This window comes from Lutjanus erythropterus, chromosome 1 (assembly GCF_056507025.1).
Source record: "Lutjanus erythropterus isolate fLutEry1 chromosome 1, fLutEry1.hap2, whole genome shotgun sequence".
Taxonomy (NCBI): Eukaryota; Metazoa; Chordata; class Actinopteri; order Lutjaniformes; family Lutjanidae; genus Lutjanus; species Lutjanus erythropterus.
In genome coordinates, this window is record NC_139317.1 from 11,560,695 (window position 1) to 11,588,350 (window position 27,656).

Here is a 27,656-nt window from a genome sequence, read left to right on the forward strand (position 1 = left end):
ACCATGAGAACCAATAGGATCTCTCTCTTTATGTGATATTTACTCCTAGCAGAGATGGGAAGTTGTCATAAAAGACTGTACAGTGGGAGAGGAGGAAAAGACTGAGCCTGACATGGAGGCTTGATGGGGCTTCACTGTGTCTGAGTGACAGGACATGCAGTCGTCCTGTGGATTTCCCTTTTGTGTCTTTTGAATATGAGCTCAGATGGCTCTACTTCCTTATCTGGCAGCGACATTGAGAAAATCTTGATTGGAATAGTTTAACCCATTGATTTAATCTGCTGGTTTTTGAATGGCCTTTTATGGTTCATAATGAGCCTGAGTGCCGCCATTGACTGTGTACAGTTTGAGAAGCGAGTGGACGTTTGGCTGCAGCTGCAATGATGGAAGAGTACAGCCAAGTGTAGACCCACCATGAAGTCATCTGTTGGTTTGTGGACTGCCGTTTTGAAGCCTCGAGTCTTGCATTGTGGCCGTCGCCATCTTGGCTTTTTGGAACCAGAAGTGATTATATTTGGACAAAGGCGTGGAGCTTGGCAGGATACGCATTTGCTACAACTTTATCCTGATTGTATCTGACTTAAAATGACTTGTCAATCACAATGCACAATGTACATACAATCTGACTTCTTTTTGCAACTACTGCATTTACCCCCTGCTGGCCATTAGAAACAGTAGAAGCAGATTTTAGGCACTTCCATTGCCTTCACTTTTCAAACACAGAAGCTCCATCCACTATTTATACAGTATATGAGTAGAGCCAAGTGATATTGTTAATAAATATTTAACAGTAGATTTTTCGGCAGTAACTATTTTTATATTTTGGTGATCGTTTTTAACCGAGAAACAAAGATCTGCTGCCTTTGGGAATTTGGAAAGAGAGTTAAAAGCCTAAAGAGAGAGGAGGAAAGAGGAAGACTGTGTGTGCACAGAGCAGCAGCAGCAGTGCCTGGAAGCAAGACGTAAAAAAAAAACTCAATAAACACACTCTGCTCTCTGGAGTGGTCTGCCTTACAGCCATGAACACTACAGTAAATGTATACTGGTGCAAACACACAACACATGGTCAGACATGGACGTCGGCATGGAAACTGACACACATGTACCAAAAAAAAAAAAAAAAAGCAAAAAAACAGTAGACTGCACACAGACACACACACACACACTGAGCCAAGAGGACAAGGCCAACCTCCTCCTTCACAGACAACCTGCAGGGCTCCACCCACATTTCAAACACCAGACAATCATCAGGGGAGGCAATTTTCACTACAACACCTGCCTCGGTGTATCGAGCTGACCAGGGGTCGTCTCACAAACTGTTTGGAGACTTCAGGGTGAAGAACCGGCAGTGATTTAGGAGCTGAGGTCATTCACACATTTATCTTCAGGGCCATTAAATCTTTAAACATGTGTCTGAATAGGATGCAAAAGACATTTTTAGAGATTTGCAGGTTCTCTCGTATTTTATTGGATAAAAAAACATATTCCAGGTAAGAAGGCTTAGTCATTGTTTTTTTTTAAATAAATGTTCCTAATGCAGTCATCTAACTGAATAAGAACAAACACTGATACTCAAATTAACTTCAGCTATTTCAAGTATTGCTTCCACCCTGTTGATACACTTCACATGACGGTGACAATGATTTTGTGTGGGTCAAAGGACTTATTAAGCATGAATCAGACTGAAGCCACACACAGCTGCTAAGTGCTTTAATAATTATAACAATATAAATAGCCGATGACACTGAAGAGCATTGCTGCTGTTTTGCAAAGATTAATTTAAACATTGGTGATAATGCTACTCTGGTAAGTAATCAGAAAAAAAAATAGTTTACCATCTATAACTGGACGTGGAATCACTAACCTGACGTGCCAGATGTGGGATGTCGTACTTAGAAATTGTTTGGAAAAGTGCAGGCACTCTCAAAAAATCTTTGGCATGTGATTGGATGAATCATCTATCTATCATGTCTGACAAAAGTTTCCAACTTCATTGGATCAACAAACTAAAAGATGTAGTCAAACTCTTGAAAGTGCAGACAAATATTTTCCATGGAGGAAAGCCCTGTGTTGTTCTTTGCTCTCCTTTCAATATAGAAATTCTCCAGTTCTGATATAATTGATGCCAAAGCAGCATCTATACAAGAATCTAGTGATACGATACATATGGCACTACAGGGGATACGATTCAATATATTGCAATATATCTTGATACTGTAAGCAAGGTGATATATTGCTATTTAATTCATCTAGTTTTAGGAAAACTGTCTTAGTATAAAGAACACACCACCATATGTGTAAAAGTTTAAAAATGTGCTTTTTATGCAATCAGAATGGAGAAGATCAACAACAACAGGGGGTTGAAACAAAACAAAATGCACGGCCCTATACCTCAGTTGGTGGAGCGAGCGCCCCATGTACTGAGACTGTTGGTCCTCTGCAGCGGCTGCCAGGTCAACTCCCACCTGCAGCCCATTTGCTGCCTGTCATCCTCTCTCTCTCAACCCCCTTTCCTGTCATGTCTTCAGCTGTCTCTATCAAAATAAAGGCAAAAGCCCCCCAAAAAATCTTCAAAATGCACCTCTGCCACAAATCTTAGGATACATGATGATGCAGTGTAGTTCTGAGAATCAATGCAGTACTACAAAACATAATACTGTGATACTCAGGTGTATTAATATTTCTTACACCCCTACTAACCATATGATCATTGTTGTTTGCTTTGTCGTAACACCTCAGCCACGCCTGTAGCTGTCAATAGTTCCACACAGGAAGCTAAAAACACTGTGCATGCAACTTTAAGCCTGGCAAGATGGATTCATGCAATCTCATGATCAAGATTAAAATTCAGCTGCCTCACAAGGTAATTCAATTACAGCCATGTTTGATTCAATTTATTGTAAGGCATCAGTATTTTTTCTCATACTGAGAAAGATCTGGAAACAGTACAAAATGTAAACACCTTACCTGTAAATACATATAATAACTAACTTTTTATGATGGATTGAATTGATTACCAGCTACATTTAGCCATAACATTTAATGTCTGGAAGAAAATATTATCGTACTACTTTCAAACATCTAAGATTGTTCAAAGGACAATAAACACTTTTATGTTCATGACACAAAAAAAATTTAATTCACTCAAAGATGAGATATTAAATTTATGACTGTAGCCACTCTCCTGTGTGTGTTAAAAATAGACACAAAAGAGTTAGACTTGCAGTGGTTCTCAACCTTTTTCCTTGCAGGACCCTGTTTCTATCATTGAGTACAATAGCAGCACAGAACAGCTGTACAATAAACCTGAACAGTGAACACAATGACTGCAGGAAGTTTGTGTAAAACAAGTGATATGGATGGATTTGGAGCAAATTATTTCCTGTGAAAATAGCATCAGAGCTGAGTTTTCCTGATATTTTTGTGAACCCCTTATACAATTCTGGCTGTATCATGTATTTTTAAAAATCATACATACTTTATAGACTTCCTCTTTTTCAGTGCATACTTTTATTTGTCTAATGCAGGACAAGGCTCTTTGTGGAGAGTGAAGGCTCTGTGAGCTTGTGTTCAGGTCTTCACTCTGCCCTTAGCCTATAAGATTTTTTGTAAGTTTCTATCCTAAATAATAACCTAACTTTAAAAAGAATTTAATTTAGTTTTCTTCACAGAAATGAATAAAATGCTAAGATACAGCAAACTTATATATATAAGTTTTCTTATATCGGAAACACCCAGTTTGGGAACCAGTGAGATTGTGCAACTTCCTGTCAGCAAGGTGTCTTCTTTATTCCTTGTCCAGAAATGTTTCAGAAACCTTAAAAAGCAACAGTATGACAGCCTTTATGGCATTGCACTATTTCAGAAAGTGTTATCATCTTGCCTCTGGCACTGTTGCTGCCAACTAGGTCCTCACTTTCAGACATTCCTTCTGGGGTCCACCTGTCTTTACAAAAATTAGGCAGGTTTCATACCTACAGAGTGAAGGATTAAAGAGATGAGAGATTAAAAGCGGGGAGGATAGAGGTAGCGAAGACCCGCTGGTGGTGCTGGGAATCAGCCAGACTGGCCTTGTGATTCCAAACAAGCAGCAGTGTGTGGGAGAGGAAAGAGGATGAATGGCTACTACCCTCACGCCGCTACTCTGAACTGTGGTGGAGACTGACTGAGTGGCAGGATGGGAGAGAGAAGAGGGAGGAAGGGGGGAGTGCTAGCCCTCCAGCTATCAGTACCAGTAGGAGGAGGAGGAGGAGAAGAGAAGAGCGAGTTTAAAGGGGAGGGGGGAGAAAAACATGAGAGAGAAGAGAAGGAGGTAGAGTAGACACAAGCTGCCTGCGTGGATTTGAAGGGGAAGGAAGGAAGAGAGGAGATCCTGGCGGCTCGCGTAGGAAGGAGGGTGGATGTTTGCAGTCTGAGAAGGCCGCAGAAAGACTGTGACTTTAGTGTCACTGTAGGGACACTGGTAAGGTAAGGTGGCATTTCTAATAAGGTTATTACTGTGCTATCCATATATATGTGGTTGTATTAGACATTATGGGGATTTTACTAAAAACTTTTTAGGCTGAAAATGTGCAAAAAAAACTGTCTGAAAAGTTAAGAAGTTCTGACACAGTTTGACCCCAGAGGGAATCATGCTTTCATTGCTGAAGTCTTGTGATCTGTTGACAGAATTATTACTTCCTTGAGTTGCTGTGTTTTTGTGTACTTGCATGCCTTCGCTCACGGTCTGTGTGGGTGTGTATGTGTGTTTTTATGCTGCAAGTCCTCGTGAGATAAGAAAAGACACAAACACACACAGGCATCCTCTCTGTGCCATACCCTGGTGACCAATGAATGAGCATCCTTGTACAAAGAGCTCAAAGCAGGCGAGTCTCCTCTCCTCTAAACGTCCCTCAGGCCGCTCTCTGCTGCTCTTCTGTTCTGCATTAATTCTTTAACAAGCTGCCATTATGCTGCTCATACAGACATGAGTTTAGAGCAGTTATCTGAGGTTGAATGGCATGAGGATGAGACGTTTGTGTGCTCACAGTGGAGTCATGCATGTAGGGCTGCAGCTAACGGTTATTTTCACTATCGATTCACAACTCAAGAGCCTAGAGCAACGTCTTCACAGTGCTTGTTTTGTCTGACCAGCAGTCTGGACAGACAAAAAATATTCAGTATAGAATTAAAGTATAGAATTAAAAATGTGAAAACACAGAGAAGCAGCAAATCCTTGAAAGGAATCCTTGAAAAAAGTGGCAATACCTCAACATGAAAATCCACTGCAAGTAAAAATCTTACCTTTAAAATATTAGCAAGTAAAAGTACCAAAGTGTTATCAGTAAACTGTACTTTAAGTATCAAAATTAAAGTAACTGTTTCATGATAAGTGAGTGTTTTTATATTTATCATATAATTACTCCTGACACATTAGTGTGAAAGCAGCACTTTGTTGCTGTTGAGTTTAAGATAGTTTTAACTATTTCAGATAAAATTTGGTTAGTGTAGGATAGTGGTTTTCCAACTTGGGTCCGGGGACCAACAGGGGTACCTGAGTGGTTTGTATGGGGTCCCCAGGAAAAGGAGCAATAGCATATTTTAACATTGTCATTTATTTTATTTTTTTGGAACAAGAGAAGAAATAGAACTGGCTGTTTTGATTAATTGTAATAGTTTGCTTATTGATGGACTATGATGACTTTTCCATCTTCAAGCCTAAAGATAAGAAACACTCAGAAGGGATTCTTCCCGACAAAATACTCTCAATTTGGAGATCTGTGATCTAATATGCATCTATTGTTAGTGTCCATGACATGAAAACGTTGGTGTAGTTGTAGGAGATATTTAAAAACAATTTAGACTGATTTATTACAGATATTCACTTTATTTGGATAAGTATTTTCTTTCCTGTTCTTTGTTTTGAAAGTGTTTGACCTTTATCTATAGGACCAGCATGCACCTGGGAGTTTTTATCAGAGCAAGACAGGCAGAAGGAGCCATGATTTCTTTGTTCTTTGTTTGCTTGCTAGGATAAATAAACCACATGAAGACACAGAAACATATGTATTAACAGTGGACTTTGTTTGCATGCTTACATTTCACTCATATTTTAGTTGCAGTTGCATTTTAGTTTCATATTTGTTTTTTAAATTTTGATTTCAATTGGACAAATAGCCAGCACAGGCAGTTAAATCTATGAGAATACATGGTGTTCAACATATGTTTTGTGTGTAAAATATCTGAAAGAGCAGACAGCTGTCCAAACCAAGAATGATAGATATAATGATGTGAGCAGCCACACTCACACCAATTCCGTAAATGTAATTTTAATTAGCTCTCAGTGCTTCTATCATTCATTGTCGTTGCCGTTATAGCTGTGGTGTGGACTGACAGTTATTAAGACTTTATATAATTATTGTTAAAGTTGTCGTTCTCAGTGTGGACAGCCTTTAACGACCACTAACTAGCTCTCAAAGAAATGTACTGTAGATTCAAGAACTTTATTGTCTTGTCTGTACGAAACACAATTAAATTCCAGCTTCTGTCATCCTCAGATAATGTTTTGTACTAAGAATCACACATATTTACAACGAATAAATAGACAGGAATGAAATAACATCTATAAAAAGTATGGAAAGGTACAAAAATAAGCAGTATACAAAATACAGTTAACAATAAAACATCCTAAAATATAATTAAAATACACATAACAAGGTACAAAAGCGGCAAGCGGCAAAATACAGTCTAAAGGGCAATGTGACAGTGGAACTAAAAATACAATATTTCCCTAAGAAGCAGGAAATTGTTGTAAATTGATTATTTTGACTACTTAAATATTCAAGGAATAGTTTGAGCAGCAGAGTTTAATGCGCTGTAATAGCAGTGGTTGTGTGATTCTGCTGCGGGGTCACTGCGGCCACATCTGAGTGCTGAAGTGAGGGCAGAGTGATCCTCTCCCACACTGATGGCCTACTGGATGCCATTTCACCAGCCTGTTTTGAGACGGAAAAGGACAGGGGGAGACAATGGCAGCAGCATGGTCTGAGGATGTTTCTATTTGCATGTGTACACCACTCCCACCAGTTCCCCTCCACATCCCAAGAACAATGCTGAATAGAGGATTGCCTGATGTCATCCGGCATAGCTGCTACTGATCTGAGAGGAGTCATAAATCCTCTCCCCCCAAAGTTCCTGTTGTGAAGTGATACGGTCCATCAAAAGCGTCACTGGAACTGAAACTCATAAACAGATCCGGTTTCAGAAGATTTCTCCAAATTTATCCATATTCATTAGCGAGAAATTCCACCAACTTCTCTCCGTATGGGACAAAGGGCATTTGACGTCCTTTTCCTTTGTCTGGGTCAACTTTTGAGTCCTTAAGTGGAGACAGCTCATGCCAAAAAATGAAGAGCTCTGTCAATGCGTTCTTGTGGTGGAGAGACAAACAAAAGAAGCGTCTTGAGTCAAACATAACCACTTCTCTTTTGTTGTGTGGAGTGACTGCAAACAAAGGCTGCTTCTCTGCTGCTCAGGATCCATGTGCATCAAAATAAAGCGACAAACAACAGGACATACTGTCGTCGGCTGCGTACGGCAGACATTAATCATTTTGGTTTCTGCAGCTGTCCTTTCTGTGATTAAGTTATTTGGAAGAAATGTCTTTACTTTTGCTTTTCTGTCTTGACACATCAATCACTGGCTCTGAGGCAGCATGAAATAGTGTCAAAACTGTTTTCACCCAGTTTTCACCCTTCGAAAGTCTCACACCCATGACCAATTTGGACAATTTCCCACAACTGCATGTGTGACTGTTATCATGTCTGCACAGATGGGACTGCCCACCCTGCAACTGTGGGTTTGCTATATGGCAGTTTGACATCAGGCTTCACTGATTCTGTCTCCACAATCATCATGGCAAGTTTCTAATAATACATAAAGGATAAAGATAACTTTCCCTTGTAGTGTAATAACATTTCTGAATGGTATTATACTACCAACTTTGGCTCTTTTATCATGTCAAAATGTTCTGTTCTTTTCTGCCCACACTTAAAACCGCCGCTCAATTTGCTACACTGGACACACGAGATGGAACAAAAGCAAGGCTTCTGTCTAAAGCGCCACAATAAATTGAATGTAGAAGGTATTTTTTCTGGATAGCAAATCCAGGTCAAAGCTGTTATCCTTTATTGTCGATTAATGGCATCAAATAACTCTTACAGTATAATGTTAATAGATCTATTCTCCCGAGTTATCAGGAAAACTGGCAGAAAATTAATTTCACTTGTAGTGCCTCTTTGGGTTGTATGTTTTCATCACAGCTTACTGCATCTGTTGCACAGTAAACACACCAGTTAATTATTTGTTGCAGCTGGCAAAGTAAGAGAATTACTTGTTTGTCCATTTGCTTTGGAATTGGTGATTTTCACAATCAACTCTCATCTGTTTCACTTAGAGAGCCATTTTGAAGCGTGTTGTTACCTCAGCTAATGTGAGTTTCTCTTTGTCCCACTAGCCCAGAGTGAAATGTGTACGGCTAGGTATCGGTACTCAATAGAGTATCAGCGTTGGCTCATGCACACTCATCCTCACCATAATTACAAAAATGATTCGTGATTGACGTCAACTTAGACTTTCAAAATAAAGCTTCAAATTCAAAATCCATTAGATATCGCCATTAATAATGAAAATAAATATTTCTTTATTTCCCCCAGATGTCATGGCGTCCGACCTACCGAAGCTCCAAGTTTCGAAATGTCTACGGAAAAGTGGCCAACCGGGAGAACTGCTTCGACGGCATCCCCATCACAAAGAACGTCCATGACAACCACTTCTGTGCCGTCAACTCCAAGTTCCTGGCAGTCGTCACGGAGAGCGCGGGCGGGGGCTCTTTCATCGTTATACCTGTACCCCAGGTAACTGGCGCTGGTACACTCCAAAATGATTGAGTTTTTCAGAGAGTATTTTCAAAATTCACAATCATAGCTCAAGTGACTCATCGTGAGACAAAGCATTCAAGATGTTTAAGTGTATTATACTGTACATTTGTTTATGGTTTAGACCAGATTGCTGTGGTTTCAGCTACTTCGCAGCACAGTGAGATCTGAAGTTTGAAAACTGTTTTCACACAAATTGAGCACAGACCCTCCCTGCGATTGCAGAGCATGCCAGCCTTGAATCCTCAAGCCAGGATTTAAAGCCAAAGTTGAAGCAGGGTAGAATTGCCAACAGGATCATATAAAGGCATACTGGTATTGCCATAAAAAGACAAAAAGGCACTGTTGAAATGGAAAGTGTGAAATTATTCCACTTATTATAGGAAAAAAGGCAATACTGAGAATTCTCTTCACATTCTGCAAATAAATTCTGCTTTACTGCTGTTGGCGGATTAATCATTATACAACAGTGCTGCAGATTTAAATCAGAAAGATGAGCCGTAAAGTCGCTCATCAAGAGGTATTAAGCAGATAGTGAAGTGAAAATAATTTTTCCAAGAACTGTGTTGTTTGATCACTTGTTTGCTCATCAGCAACACAAGTTTCCTATGTGATGCTGATTGTCGGCAAGTTTCGCTGTTATTTGTCCACAAGGCTGTGGTTACAGTAGTCTGCATCTCAGTCCACTGTGTAGCTGACAGTGTGGGTCTGAGAAAGCATAAAGTGCTTTGCCTCTTTAAGAGAGACTCTGCCAGGGTACTTGAAAAGCTCTTGGCTGCTAAGCAGGGTCGAGTCAAGCTGTTATCAGGCAGAAGAAGTATTCAGTAAGCTGAGCTGTTCTGCTGTCTGAAGCATGGAGACCTCAGCTACATTTACTTTACAACATCATGAGCTCTGCTCTTCAGTCATGGAAAAGACAGACTTACTGACTTAAATCTGCTTTTGTCTGTGGCTTTGTGTGTTCTCCTGTGTCTTTTTTCTATGCCATCGATCTGCCTGGGTCTGCAGATGAAAATTAGCCTGTATGACTAAGTATGACACATTTACACAGTGGACTCAAGTGCTTCTGTTAATTAATGTGCATTGTCTCTTATTAAATCAGATAAACATAAATATAAAACCTAAGCTACCTTTGAGGACATATTTCAGATTAAACACCAGGTAACTGTGGATGGTTGTGCAACTAGGAACAAATGCTTTGTCCTCATTTGGGAAAAGGTTGATTTTTTGGGTCAGTGATTAAGATTACGGTCAGATTGAAATTAGAGTTAGGCTTAGGGATAGTAGAAGTAGTGGTTACGGTTAGGGTAAATATCTGGGAAATTAATTTAAGTCTATGTAATGTCTCCAAAAGTGATCTGTGTAAACATGTACTCTGCAGCGTGGGTGATTATATAGTTGGTATTATTGTCTCTGGGTCTGACGTCACTCACTGTAATACCAGCCAGCTCAGTACACTGTTGCCATGTTGTGTCATTGTATATACAGAACAACAGAGGACATACTAAGGGTTCACAACATCATTTGAAATAATATTTCATGAATTAAAAAAATGTGTTTTTCATTCCCTTTAACTACAGTGCTGAACTCAGATGCCTTATAAAATTGGTGAAGCTGCAGGTGACTTGAGGTCTCTAGGCAGTTAAGATCCATCACTCTTTGTTTATTAATCTCTCTCTTTGTTTTAAACCTTTGAATATGAAGAAAAACTTCACAGTGTCACATCATGAAAGTAATGCTTACTGGCATCATGTTGATTTATAAAAGGCTGATGGCACAGATAGAAACAGAAGGTCAGATTGGCTGGTTTCACATGTGAATACAAGCTGGTGAACTCCAATAATACCTTTATTTATGTAGTATAGTATAGTTTAATTGTACAGTATTCACTGAAACAGAAATTAAAAGATATGTGTGATTTTTTTTTTTAATCAGTCCAATAAGGACTACTTTATCAATATAGAGTGTTTAAAAACAATGCAATGTGAACAACTCATTTAATCAAAAGTACTGAAGCTATAAAAAGATGTCTAGGTGCTCATTCAGACCTCAGTTCAGTTCTCCTGCCTGAAATGTCGCTTGCAACAAAATCAGACTTCCGTGACTTTTTCTGCAGCAGCACTGTGTGAAGTTTGGTCATTTAAAAAAGAATAAGATTATCTGTTTTGCACGTGTAAGCCTTTTTCTTGTTTTGCCATGGTATCGAAAAAGTCATTGAGTATTGTTTTATATATATACAGTATATATATATATATATATATGTATATATATATATATATATATATATATATATATATATATATATATATATATATATATATATATGTATATATATATATATAAAAACAATACTCAATACAATACACACGACGACAATATATATATGTATATACATGTATATATATATTAGTATCATATTGAAGTTTAAAATTCTGCTAGTGTGACAACTTTACAGTCGAGTCATGAAGAGTAATGTTTTGTCAGTCAGAAAAATTCAGTAATTATCAAGAAAAACTCTGATATTAGCACAAGTAGTTTTACTTCTGACTATTTGCTGAAAGTAAAAAGGTAATTAAGGTGTTTCTTTTCTTGATTTCAGCTGGATATTTTGATTCATTACTGTCAGGACTCACTCATGCTTAATGCCACATTCTAAACCTATTGCACATTATCATCTACAGTAAATAATAGTTCTTGAACTGAAGCTCATATTTTACTGGTGTATTTTTCATGCTGTGCAGTGACTCTATCCATGACCTCGTCCTAAGACCATAACTTCATCGATTTCCTCCTCGTCAGAGTATTGCACTCAAGCATTTCCTCTGGTTTCTGCTGAGTTGACTAGTTTAGAAAATGGCTTTTATCATATTCAGCAGCAGGAGCACAGATGACAGCTTCTTTGCGACAACAGCTGCTGTTTCATGCTCTGGCCAAAATGACAGATCAGCAAACTTAAATAAACCCCTCTATAAGACAGTTAATATAAAGATGAACCATAAAAACTTACTTTTTTTAAGGTGAGGTTATACTGTATAGGGCTCCAAACATTCACAGAAGAGGATCTCTATATTGTTAATGCTGAAAAGGTGGTGCTGAATAGTTAAGATGCAGATGGTTATTTGATTTTGGTAACTTCTGTATGTGTGTAAATTATTATTCTGCTTCATCTTTAAATGCAAGAACAGTCACTTCTTCATGAACAGCCCCAAATACACAGCATATTTGTGAAAGTACTTTATGCAATGCATGTGATGCTAAATATAAAATGTGTGATGTTTAGGCTACAATTGTGCAATGAAAAGTAGGCCTTTTTTTTTTTTATCAACTGCTAACAGCCGAATCAATGAATGGAGTTAAATCTTAACAAGGAGGATATATTGTTTGCAGGGTGATGTCACCAGTCACAATATAACTGAAATCAATATGTTAGTTGACGTCATCATCATTAGCAGAAGCAGCCTGTGGAGTGCCATGTATATGTGATCACTTAGAACAGGTAGAAACATGGCAAAAACACACAAGAAATGAGCTTTGGACTTGTGTATTGAAAACAAAAATCTCCCTTTAAATGAGCTCCGCCTGCTCATTTAAAAATACAAACTAGTCTGTGGTGCTTTTGGCTAATGACGAGGTGTGAAAACGGCAGTCATATTACGATGACAGCCGGCGAGACGGCCATATGGTTGTCCCCAGACATCACCACCAGCACGTGGAGGGACTGCCGCTGGCACCACCTGGCACACAGACCGGCACAGAAACTGACACATAAGGTCACAAACACCTCCTCATCACCTCAGACAAAGAAACACAGTGCAGTGGGCGTGGTACTTCAGTCATTACTATTACTATGACTACTACTACTACTACTACTACTACTATGACTACCACCATACAATACTATTTCTGGAGACAGTTAAACCACATCTATTTTCATAATTGATTATAATTTAAGTTATTTTTCAAGCAAACGTGCTAAATAATCTATGGTTCCAGCTGCTCAAATGTAAAGATTTTCTGCTCTTATTGTATTTCTGTCATCTTTCATGCAGATATACCTGCTGTGTTTCATCATCTGACCAATGTTTGCTGAGATATAAGCTAGCTTTAGCCTCAGTCTTGTGGCATTAATGTTATATCATGTGCGCAGCTGTCAGGTAACTACATTTACACTTTCACAGGGTTCTTGTTTTAAAACATGTCCGATGGAAACATTAAAACGGACATTTCGTCTGAGTCGAGGAGTTAGCAGTAGCTTACATCAGCCAGCTACACTTTTGAAATCTGCTTGTGAGTCATTATTTTAGCCAACAAAATCCACCGTTGTCAGCTAGAAATGAGAAGCTGCTTTTGTTTGGGTCACTAAGGATTCAAAGACCCTGTGTTTGAACAATTACCCCCAATTTTGATATTAAATCTGCCACTGTTATCACCGTAAACTGCATTATGCAGTGCAAGAATGGAAATTTTGGCAGGCTTAGCAACAGTAACTAAGGAGGGTGGAGCTTAGTGTCAGTTTCCCAGTTATGTAATCTATATACAGTAATTTACAGGTTACATGTTTTAATGGCATATACAGAAAGGTAATTCCCAACATCTTATGCACAATGCTCATGAATGATGATTTTATTTTGCTCGAGTACATTATAACCACTGAATCAGACTATCACTGTGAGCACATTATAAACAAGGCTGCACTGCAGAGTCAAACACATCGGGACCACCTGACTGTTGGTGGTTCTTACATACGCATTGAACCATTAACATGTGATCGACCACAGCAGCACAATTTCAGTTCAGCTTAATAGCCATGACTCAGCATGTTCTTATTAGGTTAACGAGTTGCCGGCCATATGGGAGGATGCGCCACAGAATATTTATAACCTCCTCTGCTAAGATTTATAGTCTTTTAAATCAGTTCTGCCACACTGATGTGTCTCTGCAACAACAGTGAATTCTGCAGAGAAGAAACAGACATTGACAGCAAATATTGCACTTGTATTATTGAATCCACATTAGTTCATTTCCTCCTGGTCTGTAATTTATTTATTATTGCATTTTAGAGCCAGAGGAGTCATTTCATATTTTCAAAACGTTCATCTTCTGTTATTAGAATAGGATGTACTGTTGTAATACTGTAACGCGGAACAGCTGCGGTGTGCCTCGTTAGCAAGGATTTATTGGGAATTACAGATCAATAAGAGTTGGTAGTGATCAGAGTGTGGTGCCTCTGGTTTACTGAAGCTGTTGGTACCTGCTCTGAACATCTGCGTGTCACCATAAATGTTCATCTGAGCCACAGCTACAGGAAATGAGCTGCAGAAAGACAACGAGGCCTAAAGCAAAGATCTGTGTCTCCTTCCTGTCAGTCATCCACATGATCTTCAACCCTACTTTCATTCTTTTTTCCTTCAGTTTAAGTTTTACTCTTAATTGTGGTAAAGAGATAACTGCGAGACCAAAGTGTTTTACATCTAAGCTCTCAGTACGGCACTTCTGATTTCCTCCTAATACCTCATGGACCTCCTGAACCCTGTGGTTCCCAGCAGACATTATTTCTTTGCAAGTAATTAGTTCCACCAAAATAGGGAGTCCCTTAGATCCCACGTTATTAATGTTTTGAGGCCATGTTAAAACCTCCCAGTCACTGGAAAATTTATAGAAAAGGACAATGCGTCATCAAAACTATTAGTTTGGCTTGTCTTTTTTTTTTGTACTTCAATAAAACTTATATATGCACACATCTGAGCAGATTTGATTTGCTGCAGTGAGAACCTAATCTGGTCCAAAGTTACCAGAACAAGATGTCAAAGAGCCTTGAATGCCTAAATTTTATAATGTGTCTGAGTTTGTCGTGTTCATGAATCATTCTCTTTCGCTGAGTCACACACTTTCCTTTCCTCTCAAATTGACTGAATTGATGTACCACTTCACTTCAATGTCAAGTCTTGGCAGACATTGTTTTCTATTGGTTTTGGCATGTGGCCCTCATCTTGTTAGCAAAGTCTTTAGTATCTGTGGGAATGTGTTAACTCCAAATAGCATTCTTCTGTAGGCAGACTTCCAGCTTGCTGCTTTTTAGTTGTAGTTAGTTAAGTAAGGAATAATGTACAGTGAGCAGGTAATTACTGCAAAATAAATCCTGACAGGGTGATGCTTGAATCACCCTGAAGGGGTTTATTTCACAATAATGACCTGCTCACTGTACATTATCCCACTTATTACATGGATACTTAACAAAAAATCAATAATTTGCTACAAAATATTAATTTAAAAAAGGTTTTATGGATTTAAAAAATAACTCTTTGCTCCTCTAGAGTCTATGATCAGAACTGCGTCCATAGCAACAGTCTGTTATACAGAAGTAATAGACCGCTGAATGCTGTAACTGACCAACTGAGTGAAGTTTCTGAGTTTACAGTCACCTTCCTATTTCACAACTTACATACAGAGACACACAAAATTAGTACCTTGATTATTCATCAAATTTGTTCATCTTCCACAGTTCTCTAAGTGTCAGCTGTGTAACTTGTCAGATAGGTGTCAGTAACAAGCTAATATTGATCAATATGCGTAAACACTAGCTGATAATCAGGTTCGTATAGGTTCTGGAAATCTTTGAAAACACCTGAATTTTAATATACTGTTTTCAAATTTTGAAAAGTGCTTGAAACTGCTTGAAATTGCCATTGCATCACTTTCATAATAAATCACTCTCTGAATGAATAGTTTTGGGTTTTTTATTGCACAGTTAGATCTGATTTACTGTGATGAAATACATGATGGATAAATCAGGGCCTTATGATTTTGTGCATATATATGTATATGTCATTTACCACAGCTGTAAGGTGCTGCCTTACTGAGACTGTATGGTTGTATTTCACCATTTTGCCTCCTGCAGTGTGACAGGAGGAGGTTTTAAAAGTCATTGTTTCTTTCTCTCCTGGAGTGTTCAGGTGCAGAGATGTTGCTGATACATTTTCAAGACCTCGCTGAAAGACGTTAACATTTTATTATTCAAAATATAGTGTGTTACAGCTTGATAAAGCATCTGGAGTGGATCTTCAGGGTTCAGTGAGGGCAGTGCATATAAACACACACACACACACACACTCACAGAGGATTTCAGTGAGGCATGACCCACCCGACGCTCCTAAACAAATCTCTGAGGAAATAAAAAAAGAGGTCAGTGGATTGAAGTGACATCAAACATTCATGACATCATGACCGACATAAGGAGGTTTCTGTCATCTGTTGTTATGAGCCACTGCCCCTCTGTGGACTCTGTGGGTTATTGCAATAACAATAAGGCTGCCTCAGACGTCCCTGTACAATAACCTGGTCTGTGTTGTTTTGTTAAAGTCATCTCACTGATGTGATTTCACTTTTATTATGTTATATTACTCTTTCATGTTCCCATCTGTAAAATCTAAGAATAGTTTTATTCAGTCATGTTCTGAATAGATGAATGCATTACTCGCATCTAGCAGCAAATATAATTTAATAAATTACATTTTAAGATTACCTCAGATTAGTGGGTCATGAAAAAATAACGTCCTACGTGACACATACACAGAAGCGTACTGGATGTGCATGTGGGCCCTTTTATGTGCAAAATACAAAATAAAGACACGACATGTTTTCTAAATCTACCCCATTTAAATCAGGAGAGACTTCGTTCTTAGTGTACAAAATATATTTAATTGACATTTGCACAGCTGAGATGAGAAATCTGAAACAAAGTAGAAAGTAAAAATAATAAATAATAAAAGTAAATGTAAAATAATCTAACTCTTTCTCTCTGTTTCAGTCTGGTCGCCTGGACTCTCATTACCCAAAAGTGTGTGGCCACCAAGGCAATGTACTGGATATCAAGTGGAATCCCTTCTTTGAAAACATCATAGCATCCTGCTCTGAGGACACCTCCGTAAGTCACCCCCATAATCATTTTATGTCTGTTTTTTTTTTTTGTTTTTTGTTTTTTGTTTTTGACCAAACAAGTTGGCTCAGGATAATCTTGGAGGATAATAACACGGGTTACTGTATCTGTGAAATCATGAGTCATAGATGCTGGGGTTGATGGCCACTGGCCCAGAAGGCAAACAGGTCACTGGTTCAGAGAGTTTGTACTGGACACAAGCTTGTGATTGGATTTTGGCTCACAGCTGCTCTGGTTGTTATTGTAGGCCTGGAAATGGCAAATGACAGATGTGAAAACCCTCTAGCTTTCCAGTAACTGACTACATAAATAACATCAGATATAACATCAAACCTCAATCACTATTACTCTTAATCTCGGATGTTGCATGACAAATACTAAAACCCTGTAGGCCTTTTTTTTCCCACTAAATGTACCTGTTACATTACTCTGCTGAGTATAGTAAAGCCATGATAGCAGTGTGTCCTGTGTAGTACTTTCACTTGTTGGAGGATAATCTCCTCCAGCCCAACACAGAGCGTCGAGCCATAGCTGTAATCCAGTCTAATCCTAATGCAATGGACTACATTGATACCAAGTGCTATTTTTGATCAGAGAGATCTCCGCCTGTGTCATACTGATTGTAGCTTGGAGCTCATGTGAAAGAGATATAAATAATATGAAGTGGCCTCTGACAAAAAAAATAAAAATAAAAGTTGTTCGGTAGAAACACCTGTAGGTATGTTTGTGTGTGCTTAAAGATTCTGCACTGTGTGTTCACTCATATCTTCTGTGTGTGTGTGTGTGTGTGTGTGTGTGTGTGTGTGTGTGTGTGTGTGTGTGTGTGTGTGTGTGTGTGTGTGTGTGTGAACGCGGCAGGTGCGAGTATGGGAGATCCCAGATGGCGGTCTGAGGCGCAACCTGACAGAGGCCGTGCTGGAGCTGTACGGCCACAGCAGACGGGTGGGTCTGATCGAGTGGCACCCCACCAGCAGCGGCATCCTCTTCAGTGCCGGCTACGACTACAAGGTACCACGTCAGAACCCCCAAACACAACAAGCTGGAATCAACACAGCGTACAGTGACAGCGTTATGAGTATCAGTGATTTAACTAAACCTGCAGGTTAAAGGGCCCACTGTACGTGACCTGTTCAAGTTCATGTCCACCCTGCCCCGCTAGTCACTTGTGGGAGTGGGTTGGAGTGTCTTATCCAACCTACACAATGTATAATATCATTGTAACTAACAAGTTCATTGTTTTTTTTCAAATACCATACATTTATCATCTTGCTTTGGCATTTCTTTGTTGTACACGAGGCTGTTCAGAAACATTCTGCAGCTTTACTGGCTGTCATGCTATCATGAAGTGACCACGGTTTGAAATTTTGAATTTTTTACGACCTCACGCCACACCACCAGCATGGTGATGTGGTGCCAGGGCCCCATGAAAAGACATCGCACTGGGCCCCACCGTCACAAGCCACACCAACCCTGTGCTACTGCTGTAACCAAACCTCCAGAACCTGATCGACACAATCAAAGCTTTACATGACTTGACCTTTACCGGCTTGCAGTCCAATACTTACTGTACAGTATTTACTGACAGTGAGTGGTGAAAATATAACACTGTGCAGACATGATGCAAGAAACATTCTGCAAACATGACTGGTCTGATACCCTCTATAAGAAATGTGCAAAAGGACATCTTTTACAGTCTAAATGTAATTTAAATGGTAATATTCTTGAATGGAAAAAAATCTCTTTACATTAATGAATAACTATTAAGATTGTATGTAATCACCTCTAGATTTCAAGTAAATGACCACATTTCAGTCTGCATCAAGGTATTATTTAAGTATTATTTTAAAATTGTCTGTCCCTAAGACTTGGTCACTCAATGCTTCAAACTGTCCAGGATCCAGTACTGACTATAAGCTGGTTTTGTTTCAAATAATAGTCATTATGTTGAAAAATAATTATTTTTTTTGAATTCTTGTCACTGAAAAGGATTTATTATATTTGCCTGTGTTTCATAAAAGTAAAAAAAAGAAATTGCCACATACCCTCTGCAATTATGCCACCTGACGTGTGATTGAACACAATGCTGCTCACCTTCTGCAGCTGGGAGGAGGGCAGGTTCATGTGGGGGATGGGGAGACAGGGCTGCTGAGTCTGAAGCTGATTCTGCATCCGTGGGACCAGCAACCAGGAGCAGCAGGGATGACTGATTTAGCATGAATAGTTTGCTAAATGAGGGGTGACATGTAAACACTCAGAATGTTCTGTGAAAATATTAAGTAACTAATGTGAGGGCAGCAACAGGGGCCTGTTTCACCTCCTTACTTTCTGCAGAATTTGGTGACATACTGTCATCCTTTCCCCTCTCTCTCTCTCCCCTCTCTTTCTTTCCTTTCTTTCTGTTTTTAGAAGCCAGATTTATCTTTAATATGATACATGGTGCTGCTCCAACACTCCAAACCAAACCGTGGCCCTCACACGCAATTCACTGCTAGCAAACACTGTGCGTGCCTCGTTTGGGAGCAGGACCAAACCATTTCATGTAAATAGGGGGACTGTTGGGCAAAAACAAAAACAGGAAAACAAAAATAAATCGTTAGTTTTATTAGTACATTGTAAATAAAATACTGATGCTATGATGCTAGGTTAATAATTTGATATTGAAAAAAAAAACTAATGTTCTAATATGTTTCAGGGCCCCTCAGGGTCAGTCATGGGCCCTTCAGATCATCCTAACTTTACACTTCCTACACAGGGTTCCTGCACACAGGCTCTTCCTCCCCAGTATGAGCCGCTTTTTGCAGTCATTACAACACTGCTGCTAATTACTCGTCTTGTGGCAGATCACTGGCACATCTGTGCTACTTATTTAGACTGTCTATTCTGTTTGCATTATAATTATTCATTGCATTTCATATTATCATTATAGTTCTTGTTCTTTGTCTGTGCCTTGTTATCTTTACAATTTTGTTTGGTTTTTTTATGCCTTATTAATGTTTCCCCTGATCCCCTGCTTAACTTGTAAATATTTGAATTCTTAGTACTTTTCTAGTATATAACTACTTTTTTAGTATTTTGTTTGTATCCTAGCATTTTTAACCATTGCTAATGTTTGATTACTTGTAAAAACTGCCAGTTAAGTTGACTTTGACTTTGAGATATCTCAGCAGGCTTTGTGCAGCGAATTGGTCGCTTTGCATAGAAACTCATTCATCAGGAGTTACTTTATCATGTTGAAAGTACTTTTTATGAGATGCTTTTTGTTGTATTAATCAATTAGTTGCTCTACAGAAAATTAATCAAACAATTCTTCTTCTTAAATGTGAGGACTTGAAGAAAAAGATGATACCTTAAGCTTTAAGAAATTGTGGCCCCTTTTGGGCATTTTCACTATTATGTGACATTTTATAGACTAAACCATTATTAAATTTATATTAACACTAATAGACACATTAATCGATTAGGAAAATAATCATTTGTTGGAGCCTTGTGTATCAACTTTCCCTCAACAGGCCTGTATACAGAAATAAGTGATCTCCAAAAAACAGATTTGGGACATTTAGAGGCTTCTACTGTCTGATGTGTTCGTTGTAGCACACAAAAACAGTGACAAATTCCAAGCTCATGCCATTGAGTCAAGCACCGCCTGCAGCCATCTAACAGCTCCACCCAAACAATCCTTCCTGCCTGTGTCAGATCCTGATCTGGAACCTGGAGATCGGAGAGCCGGTGAAAATGATCGACTGCCACACTGACGTCATCCTCAGCATGTCCTTCAACACAGACGGCAGCCTGCTGGCCACCAGCTGCAAAGACAAGAAGCTGCGTGTCATTGAGCCGCGCTCAGGGACGGTCCTGCAGGTGAGAGGCAGGGGGGAGACGGGGGGCTGGGGAGTGGGAGTGTGCATTTCATCCAAATTTAAAATACTTAAATCAAAGTTTTTGTACATGTTACTATTTTGGATTTGAATTGGGTTTGTTTGCACTTGGAGATTTATTATGCAATTAATTCCACAAACCAGTTATGAAAAAATCCATGTCAGTTGCTATGTGGGTGCAACAAAACTTGTCTGCTCCCGCTGCTGCAGCTGCTGTCTGAGTCTGAGCCAACTCAACAACTGGAGGCTGAAGCCATTATATCACTCCTTTAACACAAACCGGGATTTAACCTGGCTGAAATCAATGTTGGTTCAAGTATATTAGAACATTTTCCCCACTTTGCTGTTGTTTGTTTGACACTGATGTCAAACAATAACACAAACTAACCAACAAACACAAACTCCTACAACTCCCGTGTCGTGCGAGGGAAAAAGACTGTTTCTGTCTGTGGAATCTGGGAATTGTTAATGAGCAGAGATGATGGCTTCAGTTCCCCGTTGTAAAATGCTGCCTGATGACAAAATAAATTAGTGAACATGTTCTAAATATAGCACACACTTTTTTAGATGGTCCCTTTGTTTAGGATAGGTCCATAAAGTTATTATTTCCCCAGTTTGGATTAGAAGATCTTGACTGGCCTGCACAAAGCCCTGACCTCAATCACACACGTGTGATGAACTGAACTGAACTCGTCGACAGCGAGCCAGGCCTTATCATCCAACATCAGTACCCGACCTCAGCAATGCTCTTGTGGCTGAACAGGAAAAAAATCCTGTAATTGGTTTCCAAAATCTTGTGGAAAGCTTGAAACCAGAAGAGTGGAGGCTGTTATAGTTGCAGATTAATGCTCATGGTTGTGGAGTGAGATCACAAATATTGTCTCTTTGGTTCTTCTTGAGCCCCCTGAGGTTCTTGGAGAAATTGCAGCACCATGAGATTCTTAACACTTAATTAATTAATTAATTAATTATTATCTTAATCACTTTAAGAATATCTATTGTTGTAAGATAACACAAAATCAGTGCTGCAGCTGGTCCACACACCACTTGTCAACCACCTAATCTAAACCAGACCCGTGTGCTGAATCCCTGCTGCACCTGTGGAGGTGATCAAGACCAATCAGAGGGATAAATCATGAATTGCAGGTTTATTTTCAAAGATTACGACAAAGTTGTTGGGTTGTTTTAGCTTTTTATCTAGCTAGCAAACAATATGACTTTTTTGCTTTTTAGCTTGCTGGCAAGCAAAGAAACATTTTGTTAAGGAATACAGAGCAGCCAGACGCTAACTGTTTTCACCCTCAGTTATACTTATTAGATTCTGACTGCTCTCTTACAAAAATAATAATTTGGGGAAAGCACACATCTCCAAATTGATTAAATTCTATTTAACTTTGGTTTAAATGACTAAACTTTAAGCTTTGCTTAATTTTAAATTGGCATGCACTTATTTAAACATAGTTTTGCTAAATTATGATTACAACTAATCTTAGATCAAATTTGTCTTTGTTGTTGTAATCCAGCATAACTGTAAAAAGGCATTAAAATATTTCATCATTAAGGGATCTCCATTATAGAGCCTATACAACTTAGGTTGTTCCCCCGATCTAATAAAAAATAGAATAGAATAGAAAAATACTTTATTGTTGACTATTTGCTTGCAAATGGCAGAAATTTGTCTTTGCTTACATGTGCGGAAAAAGGCAGGTACTTCAAAAACACAACATATGACATCAACACATGACATCCAAACAAAATACATAAAATAATTAATCAGAAAAATGTATTTTAAAAGTAACAATGGACTAATCCTCAACATCCAGCTAACAAAAAAATTTCATTTCTATTATAAATTCTAAGTAAGTTGTCAGACTGCTTTTCTGTATTGTCACAACAATACAACAGTCACAAGAATAATCTGTTATAATAATAATCTGTTTTCGTGTCCACCAGCAAGCCAGTTGTAAGAACCACCGTGTGAACCGAGTGGTGTTCCTGGGCAACATGAAGCGACTGCTCACCACAGGGGTCTCTCGCTGGAACACCCGGCAGATCGCTCTGTGGGATCAGGTCAGACCACACCTCCATATGGCTCATGCCTGTAATGCCAGAGTGGGTGGAGCAAGTGCACGTGTTTAATTCCCTGCTGTGTGTGTGTGTGTGTGTGTTGCTCTTCCCAGGAGGATTTGTCCATGTCGATTGTGGAGGAGGACATCGATGGCCTCTCAGGACTGTTGTTTCCCTTCTACGATGCTGACACACACATGTTGTACCTGGCAGGAAAGGTCAGGAAATTATTATGACTGTAACATTTCTCAGATTTACTGAATTCAGACACACATTTAATGTGTTTTGGGAATTTTTTTTCTACCATGAAGTCTACAGAATGAACAAAACTGTGCAGTGAACTGAAGTTTTCATTTTTATGAGTAATAATAAAAACTTAATGAAAAGATGTTTGTAGTGAACAAACGGGTGTGTAGGAGAGGAACAGCCAGAAATCCCACACACTGTCCTCGAGAAAATTGGAATGATAAAACATTTTGGTCACAGTCCAAGAGACTTTACAGTCCAAGAGAGACCTCGTTTGACCATGTAACAGCATATAGGCAATCATTACAACTTTAATATGGCAAATACATAACAAAGTAATGAGATATAAAGGTCAATGATGCCCTTTATAAGAGGATCAATGCTTGATTTACAACAATTTAAAATCTGGCAATTTTGCATCCCACTCACAAAAAACAAGCAGGAAGTCAAAGTCCAAACGATATGAGATAAATCTAATGTGTCACTATCAATTATATGTCTAAAAATGTCATTTTTATGTGTTATACCTCACACCAACCTCTTGTTCATTGGCCGTACTTGAGTTGTTTATAGAGGTCTTGTTTCAATCTATGTTAAACACCTAATCATTGCATGATCAGCTGGTGCAGAAATAGAGTTTATGTGGTTGGTTATGAGGTTGAGAAGACCCAACACAAAGACCTGAATAAATAAAACCTGGCAGGTCAAAGCACCAATACAATACAGAACAGTATAGTTCAATACAGTGATCTCCCAGGTTGACACCTCTCCATGATCAATATTAGGTCCTCAGATCTTAAAAAACTTGGGGTGGGCATTGAACAGAGTATCCTGAATTTCTTCAAGATATAGACAAGAAACCATGTCATCTAACCATGTTTTAAATAAAAGGAGAGGAAAACTGATTTCCTCTCTCTCAGGACAACCCCTTTTGCTATGATCATACCGAACATGACGGCTTGTTGTAACACTGACAGACAGAAAAGTCAAACAAAAGTTAGATTAACACAGTATCACAAAAAAGACCATCAAGGAATAGTTGTCTGTCGTGTATGTCACTGTACAAAGACAAAAATGTCTTGCCAGAATATCTTGAGCTTCACGCAGGATCAGAAAAGATGCCCTAGGGCCATGTCACCTGACTAACATTTATGACAGGTAACAGAGACAGGAGGACAGATTCTGTTCAGGTTGGTCTTGGAGAAGAGCAGCCAATAGATTACTTTAAACTGAATGAGTTGGAGTCTAGTATTGATAGAACATGCTTTGATCCTGTCTATCTCTTTTGTCCATAATTCATCTGAAATCTCTACACTGGTATCCTTCAGAGCCTCTATTCATGTTTTCTTAAAATGAGAAGTTTGTAGAATGTCATTCACTGTACAAAAAGGTTTTCCCGTGTTTCTGCATTGGCATGGTCGAACAGCACAGTGCTCACTGAAGTGCTGTTAAGTTTTAGGTTATTTATATGTGTTTTGAGCTGGTACAATGGTTTCTCTACTTCTGCATCTTCAATAAAGCCCTGAGTTTGACACTAATTTTAGTTATTTAAAACTATGCACAAAATCTTAAACAAAAAAATCTAAGAAAGGGCAGTTTGTTCTGAGAATCAGAGCGTAGCAGCAAATAATGTGAGGCTATAGTTTGAATTGAAATGAAAAATTATCTGATGTGCTTGAAACTCTGAGTAGCTACGTCTTGACCTGCAATGTAATGGCCACATTCTGGTGCTCTAACAGGGGGACGGCAACATCCGTTACTTCGAGATTACCACGGAGAAGCCGTACCTACAGTACCTAATGGAGTTCCGGTCCCCGGCCCCACAGAAAGGACTCGGTAAGTCATGCGTTGATCAGTGACTGTGTTTATGCACGAGTGTCTTGGATATGATCAGGTTTTTGGAGAATCCTGGTTGTGTTTTGCACATGTAAACGTAATTTCCAGGTTATGACAAAACCTGGATATGCCACCTGGAGTTCTCCGATAATAACAAGAATACTGCGTCATGTAAACACCACATCCAGAGCATTTTATTTGTACAGAACAGAGTGGTTGCCATGGTGACAGATCAAGATAGAACTGCACACAGATGAGTAGAAACCTAGATACTAGAGTCAAAGAACAGAGAACCATGTATAGGGATATGAATAACCAGGTTTCATTTAAATGCCATATCAGAAATATGATCGAAACCAGGATTAGCCTAATAACCAGCATACACGTGCACATGTAAATGCAGTCAGTGATGTGCGATGGCTCCTGCAGACAGAGAGATCCTAATGTCTTCATTAGCAGCCTTTAGAGACGGGGCCTCGGTGCTGCTCTAAATGTGGTTTTGCACGACTGAAAATATAAAATTCATCAAAGACAAAATGAGCTCCACTGACTTATCCAGTGCTTTCATATTGCAGCGGGTTGATGTGATGAATCCTGAGAAGTGATTTCACGTTGTCAGAATGTTTGTCACACCACACACTTCTGTTCATGTCTGCAGGTGTGATGCCAAAGCACGGGCTGGATGTAGGAGCTTGCGAGGTGTTTCGCTTCTACAAGCTAGTCACGCTGAAGGGTTTGATTGAGCCCATTTCAATGATCGTGCCAAGAAGGGTGAGTGAGGGGGATGAAATTATGTAATTAACTGATTCTGCTCTCATTAGTATGGATAAAGAGCCTTTTCAAAGCCACGCAGAGAGGTTATATGTTATGCTTTTAGACAAATCTTGTTTCAGGCACTGTAATAACTTGTTTCCACCAGGCAAGATAATCAACAATGCCAAATCTAATCAATAAAATGAGACTGCATGTGTTGTTTCTGGGTTTACAGTCAGACACATACCAGGAGGACATCTACCCCATGACAGCAGGAACAGAACCTGCGCTGTCCGCCAGTGAATGGCTGAGTGGCATTAATAGAGGTAAACAACACTTTGGTTGATTGATGCTCCTTTGGTGGTTTATGAAACAACATTTAAACAGAAAACATAATGTTTTGCCAAATATAAAAACCCATGCTAGGCACAGAGCTGTGGAAGCCCATTTCAACCAATGTGATAAAAAAAAAAAATAATGAAATTATAAAGAGAAACTTTCTCAAAATAATGATTTAGTATCTCAGAATGGGGCGACTCGGTGGTGCAGTGGTTAGCACTGTTGCCTCGCAGCAGGAATGTTCTGAGTTTGAATCCCCCTGGGGAGTTTGTGACTGGGGCAGAGCTTTCTGTGTGGAGTTTGCATGTTCTCCTCATGCCCGTGTGGGTTCTCTCCGGGTTCTCCAGCTTCCTCCCACAGTCCAAAGACATGCAGCATAATAGCATAATTCATACTCTAAATTGCCCATAGGTGTGAATGGTTGTCTGTCTCTATGTGTCAGCCCTGTCATGAACTGGCGACTTGTCCAGGGTGTAACCCGCCTCTCACCCGGTGTCAGCTGGCTCCAGCCCCTGTGTGACCCGTCAGGATATGCAGTTATAGACAATGGATGGATGGAAATCTCAAGATTATGACTTATTCTTGCAAATATCATGTCTTATCAAAATAAGATAAGACTTAATATCTCAAAATAATGAGAAACGTCCTCAAAATAATGACTAAGCATCACAAAATAAGACTTAGCATCTAGTTTAGTTTAGTTTAGTATAGTTTGTGTGCTTATTTATAAAGGACAGTGTGCTCTGACATTGATCATTTACAAGAAATGAAAACATGGTCGCGCGAGTGAGACATTCATTTCCATCTGTAGTCCTACACATACAAGCAGACACAATAAATAATTTAAAGTGCAGTACACACTACAGTAAATGCAGGTGCCTTACATAATAAAAGCAGTAGGTACACACTGCACAGTACAAAATACAACATGAAATACACAATAACTACCTTATAAATGGTATCTCAAAATAATGACAAACTCCCTCAAAATATTGACTTAGTTTCTCAACATAATGACTTACTACTGCAAAACTGTGACTTTTGGTATTGCAAAATAATGATGCAGTATAACAAAAATTGAGAAGATTTCTCAAAATAATGACTCAATATCACAAAATAAGGACTTAGCGTTACGATATTGAGAAAACCTCAGAAAGGTATGACTGAGTATCATAAATAATGAGTAACCTTTTCTTTCACAACCTTTTAGTATCACAAAATAATGACCTTCATATCACAAATAATGAGAAGTCTTTGTCATTAGAGGATCCCAAATTGGTGGAAATGGTCTTTCCTACATCACCCTGCATTGGTAAAAATATTTTAAAACAAAGCTGTGAAGCCTGATGGTAAAATAGTCTCTTTCATTCCCTGTGTCTTTACTTAGTTTTGTTCTTTGTTGCAAAGTATTTACACACTGTCACTGAACATATGGCTTGTATTGTTACCAACATGGTGCAAACTCCCACAGATACTTCCCTCTAATCATGATCACACAACTTGACCTGGGCTCTGATTTGCAATTTCACCGGGTCTTTAAATTACAGCATCAGCCAGTTGAACATTTAAACCAGGAGGAAGGTAGGTGGGAAGTTTGAAGTGCATTTTTTGCTTTTCATCACCTCCATTTTTCACGGTCTGGTCTGCTCTCAACATGTGTGCACCTCATAACAAAGGCCCACAAACTGC

General features: G+C 39.0%; 1 protein-coding gene across 3 annotated transcripts in view; it reads left to right on the forward strand.

Annotated features, from left to right (window-relative positions):
* Window positions 1–27,656, forward strand: part of coro2ba (coronin, actin binding protein, 2Ba) — a 62,594-nt gene that overhangs the window by 31,147 nt on the left and 3,791 nt on the right. The window contains exons 1-10 of one of the 3 annotated variants that reach the window (XM_084742577.1): window positions 4,237–4,462; window positions 8,694–8,894; window positions 16,723–16,839; window positions 17,710–17,859; window positions 20,545–20,709; window positions 22,680–22,796; window positions 22,907–23,011; window positions 24,779–24,875; window positions 25,534–25,646; window positions 25,864–25,954. In XM_084742577.1, coding sequence (XP_084598703.1) covers window positions 8,694–8,894; window positions 16,723–16,839; window positions 17,710–17,859; window positions 20,545–20,709; window positions 22,680–22,796; window positions 22,907–23,011; window positions 24,779–24,875; window positions 25,534–25,646; window positions 25,864–25,954 — 1,156 coding nt within the window. In that variant the 5' untranslated portion in view covers window positions 4,237–4,462. Of the gene's footprint in view, window positions 1–4,236; window positions 4,468–8,693; window positions 8,895–16,722; window positions 16,840–17,709; window positions 17,860–20,544; window positions 20,710–22,679; window positions 22,797–22,906; window positions 23,012–24,778; window positions 24,876–25,533; window positions 25,647–25,863; window positions 25,955–27,656 lie in introns of those variants that run through there. The other 2 variants (XM_084742498.1, XM_084742418.1) reach the window with 2 other exon arrangements.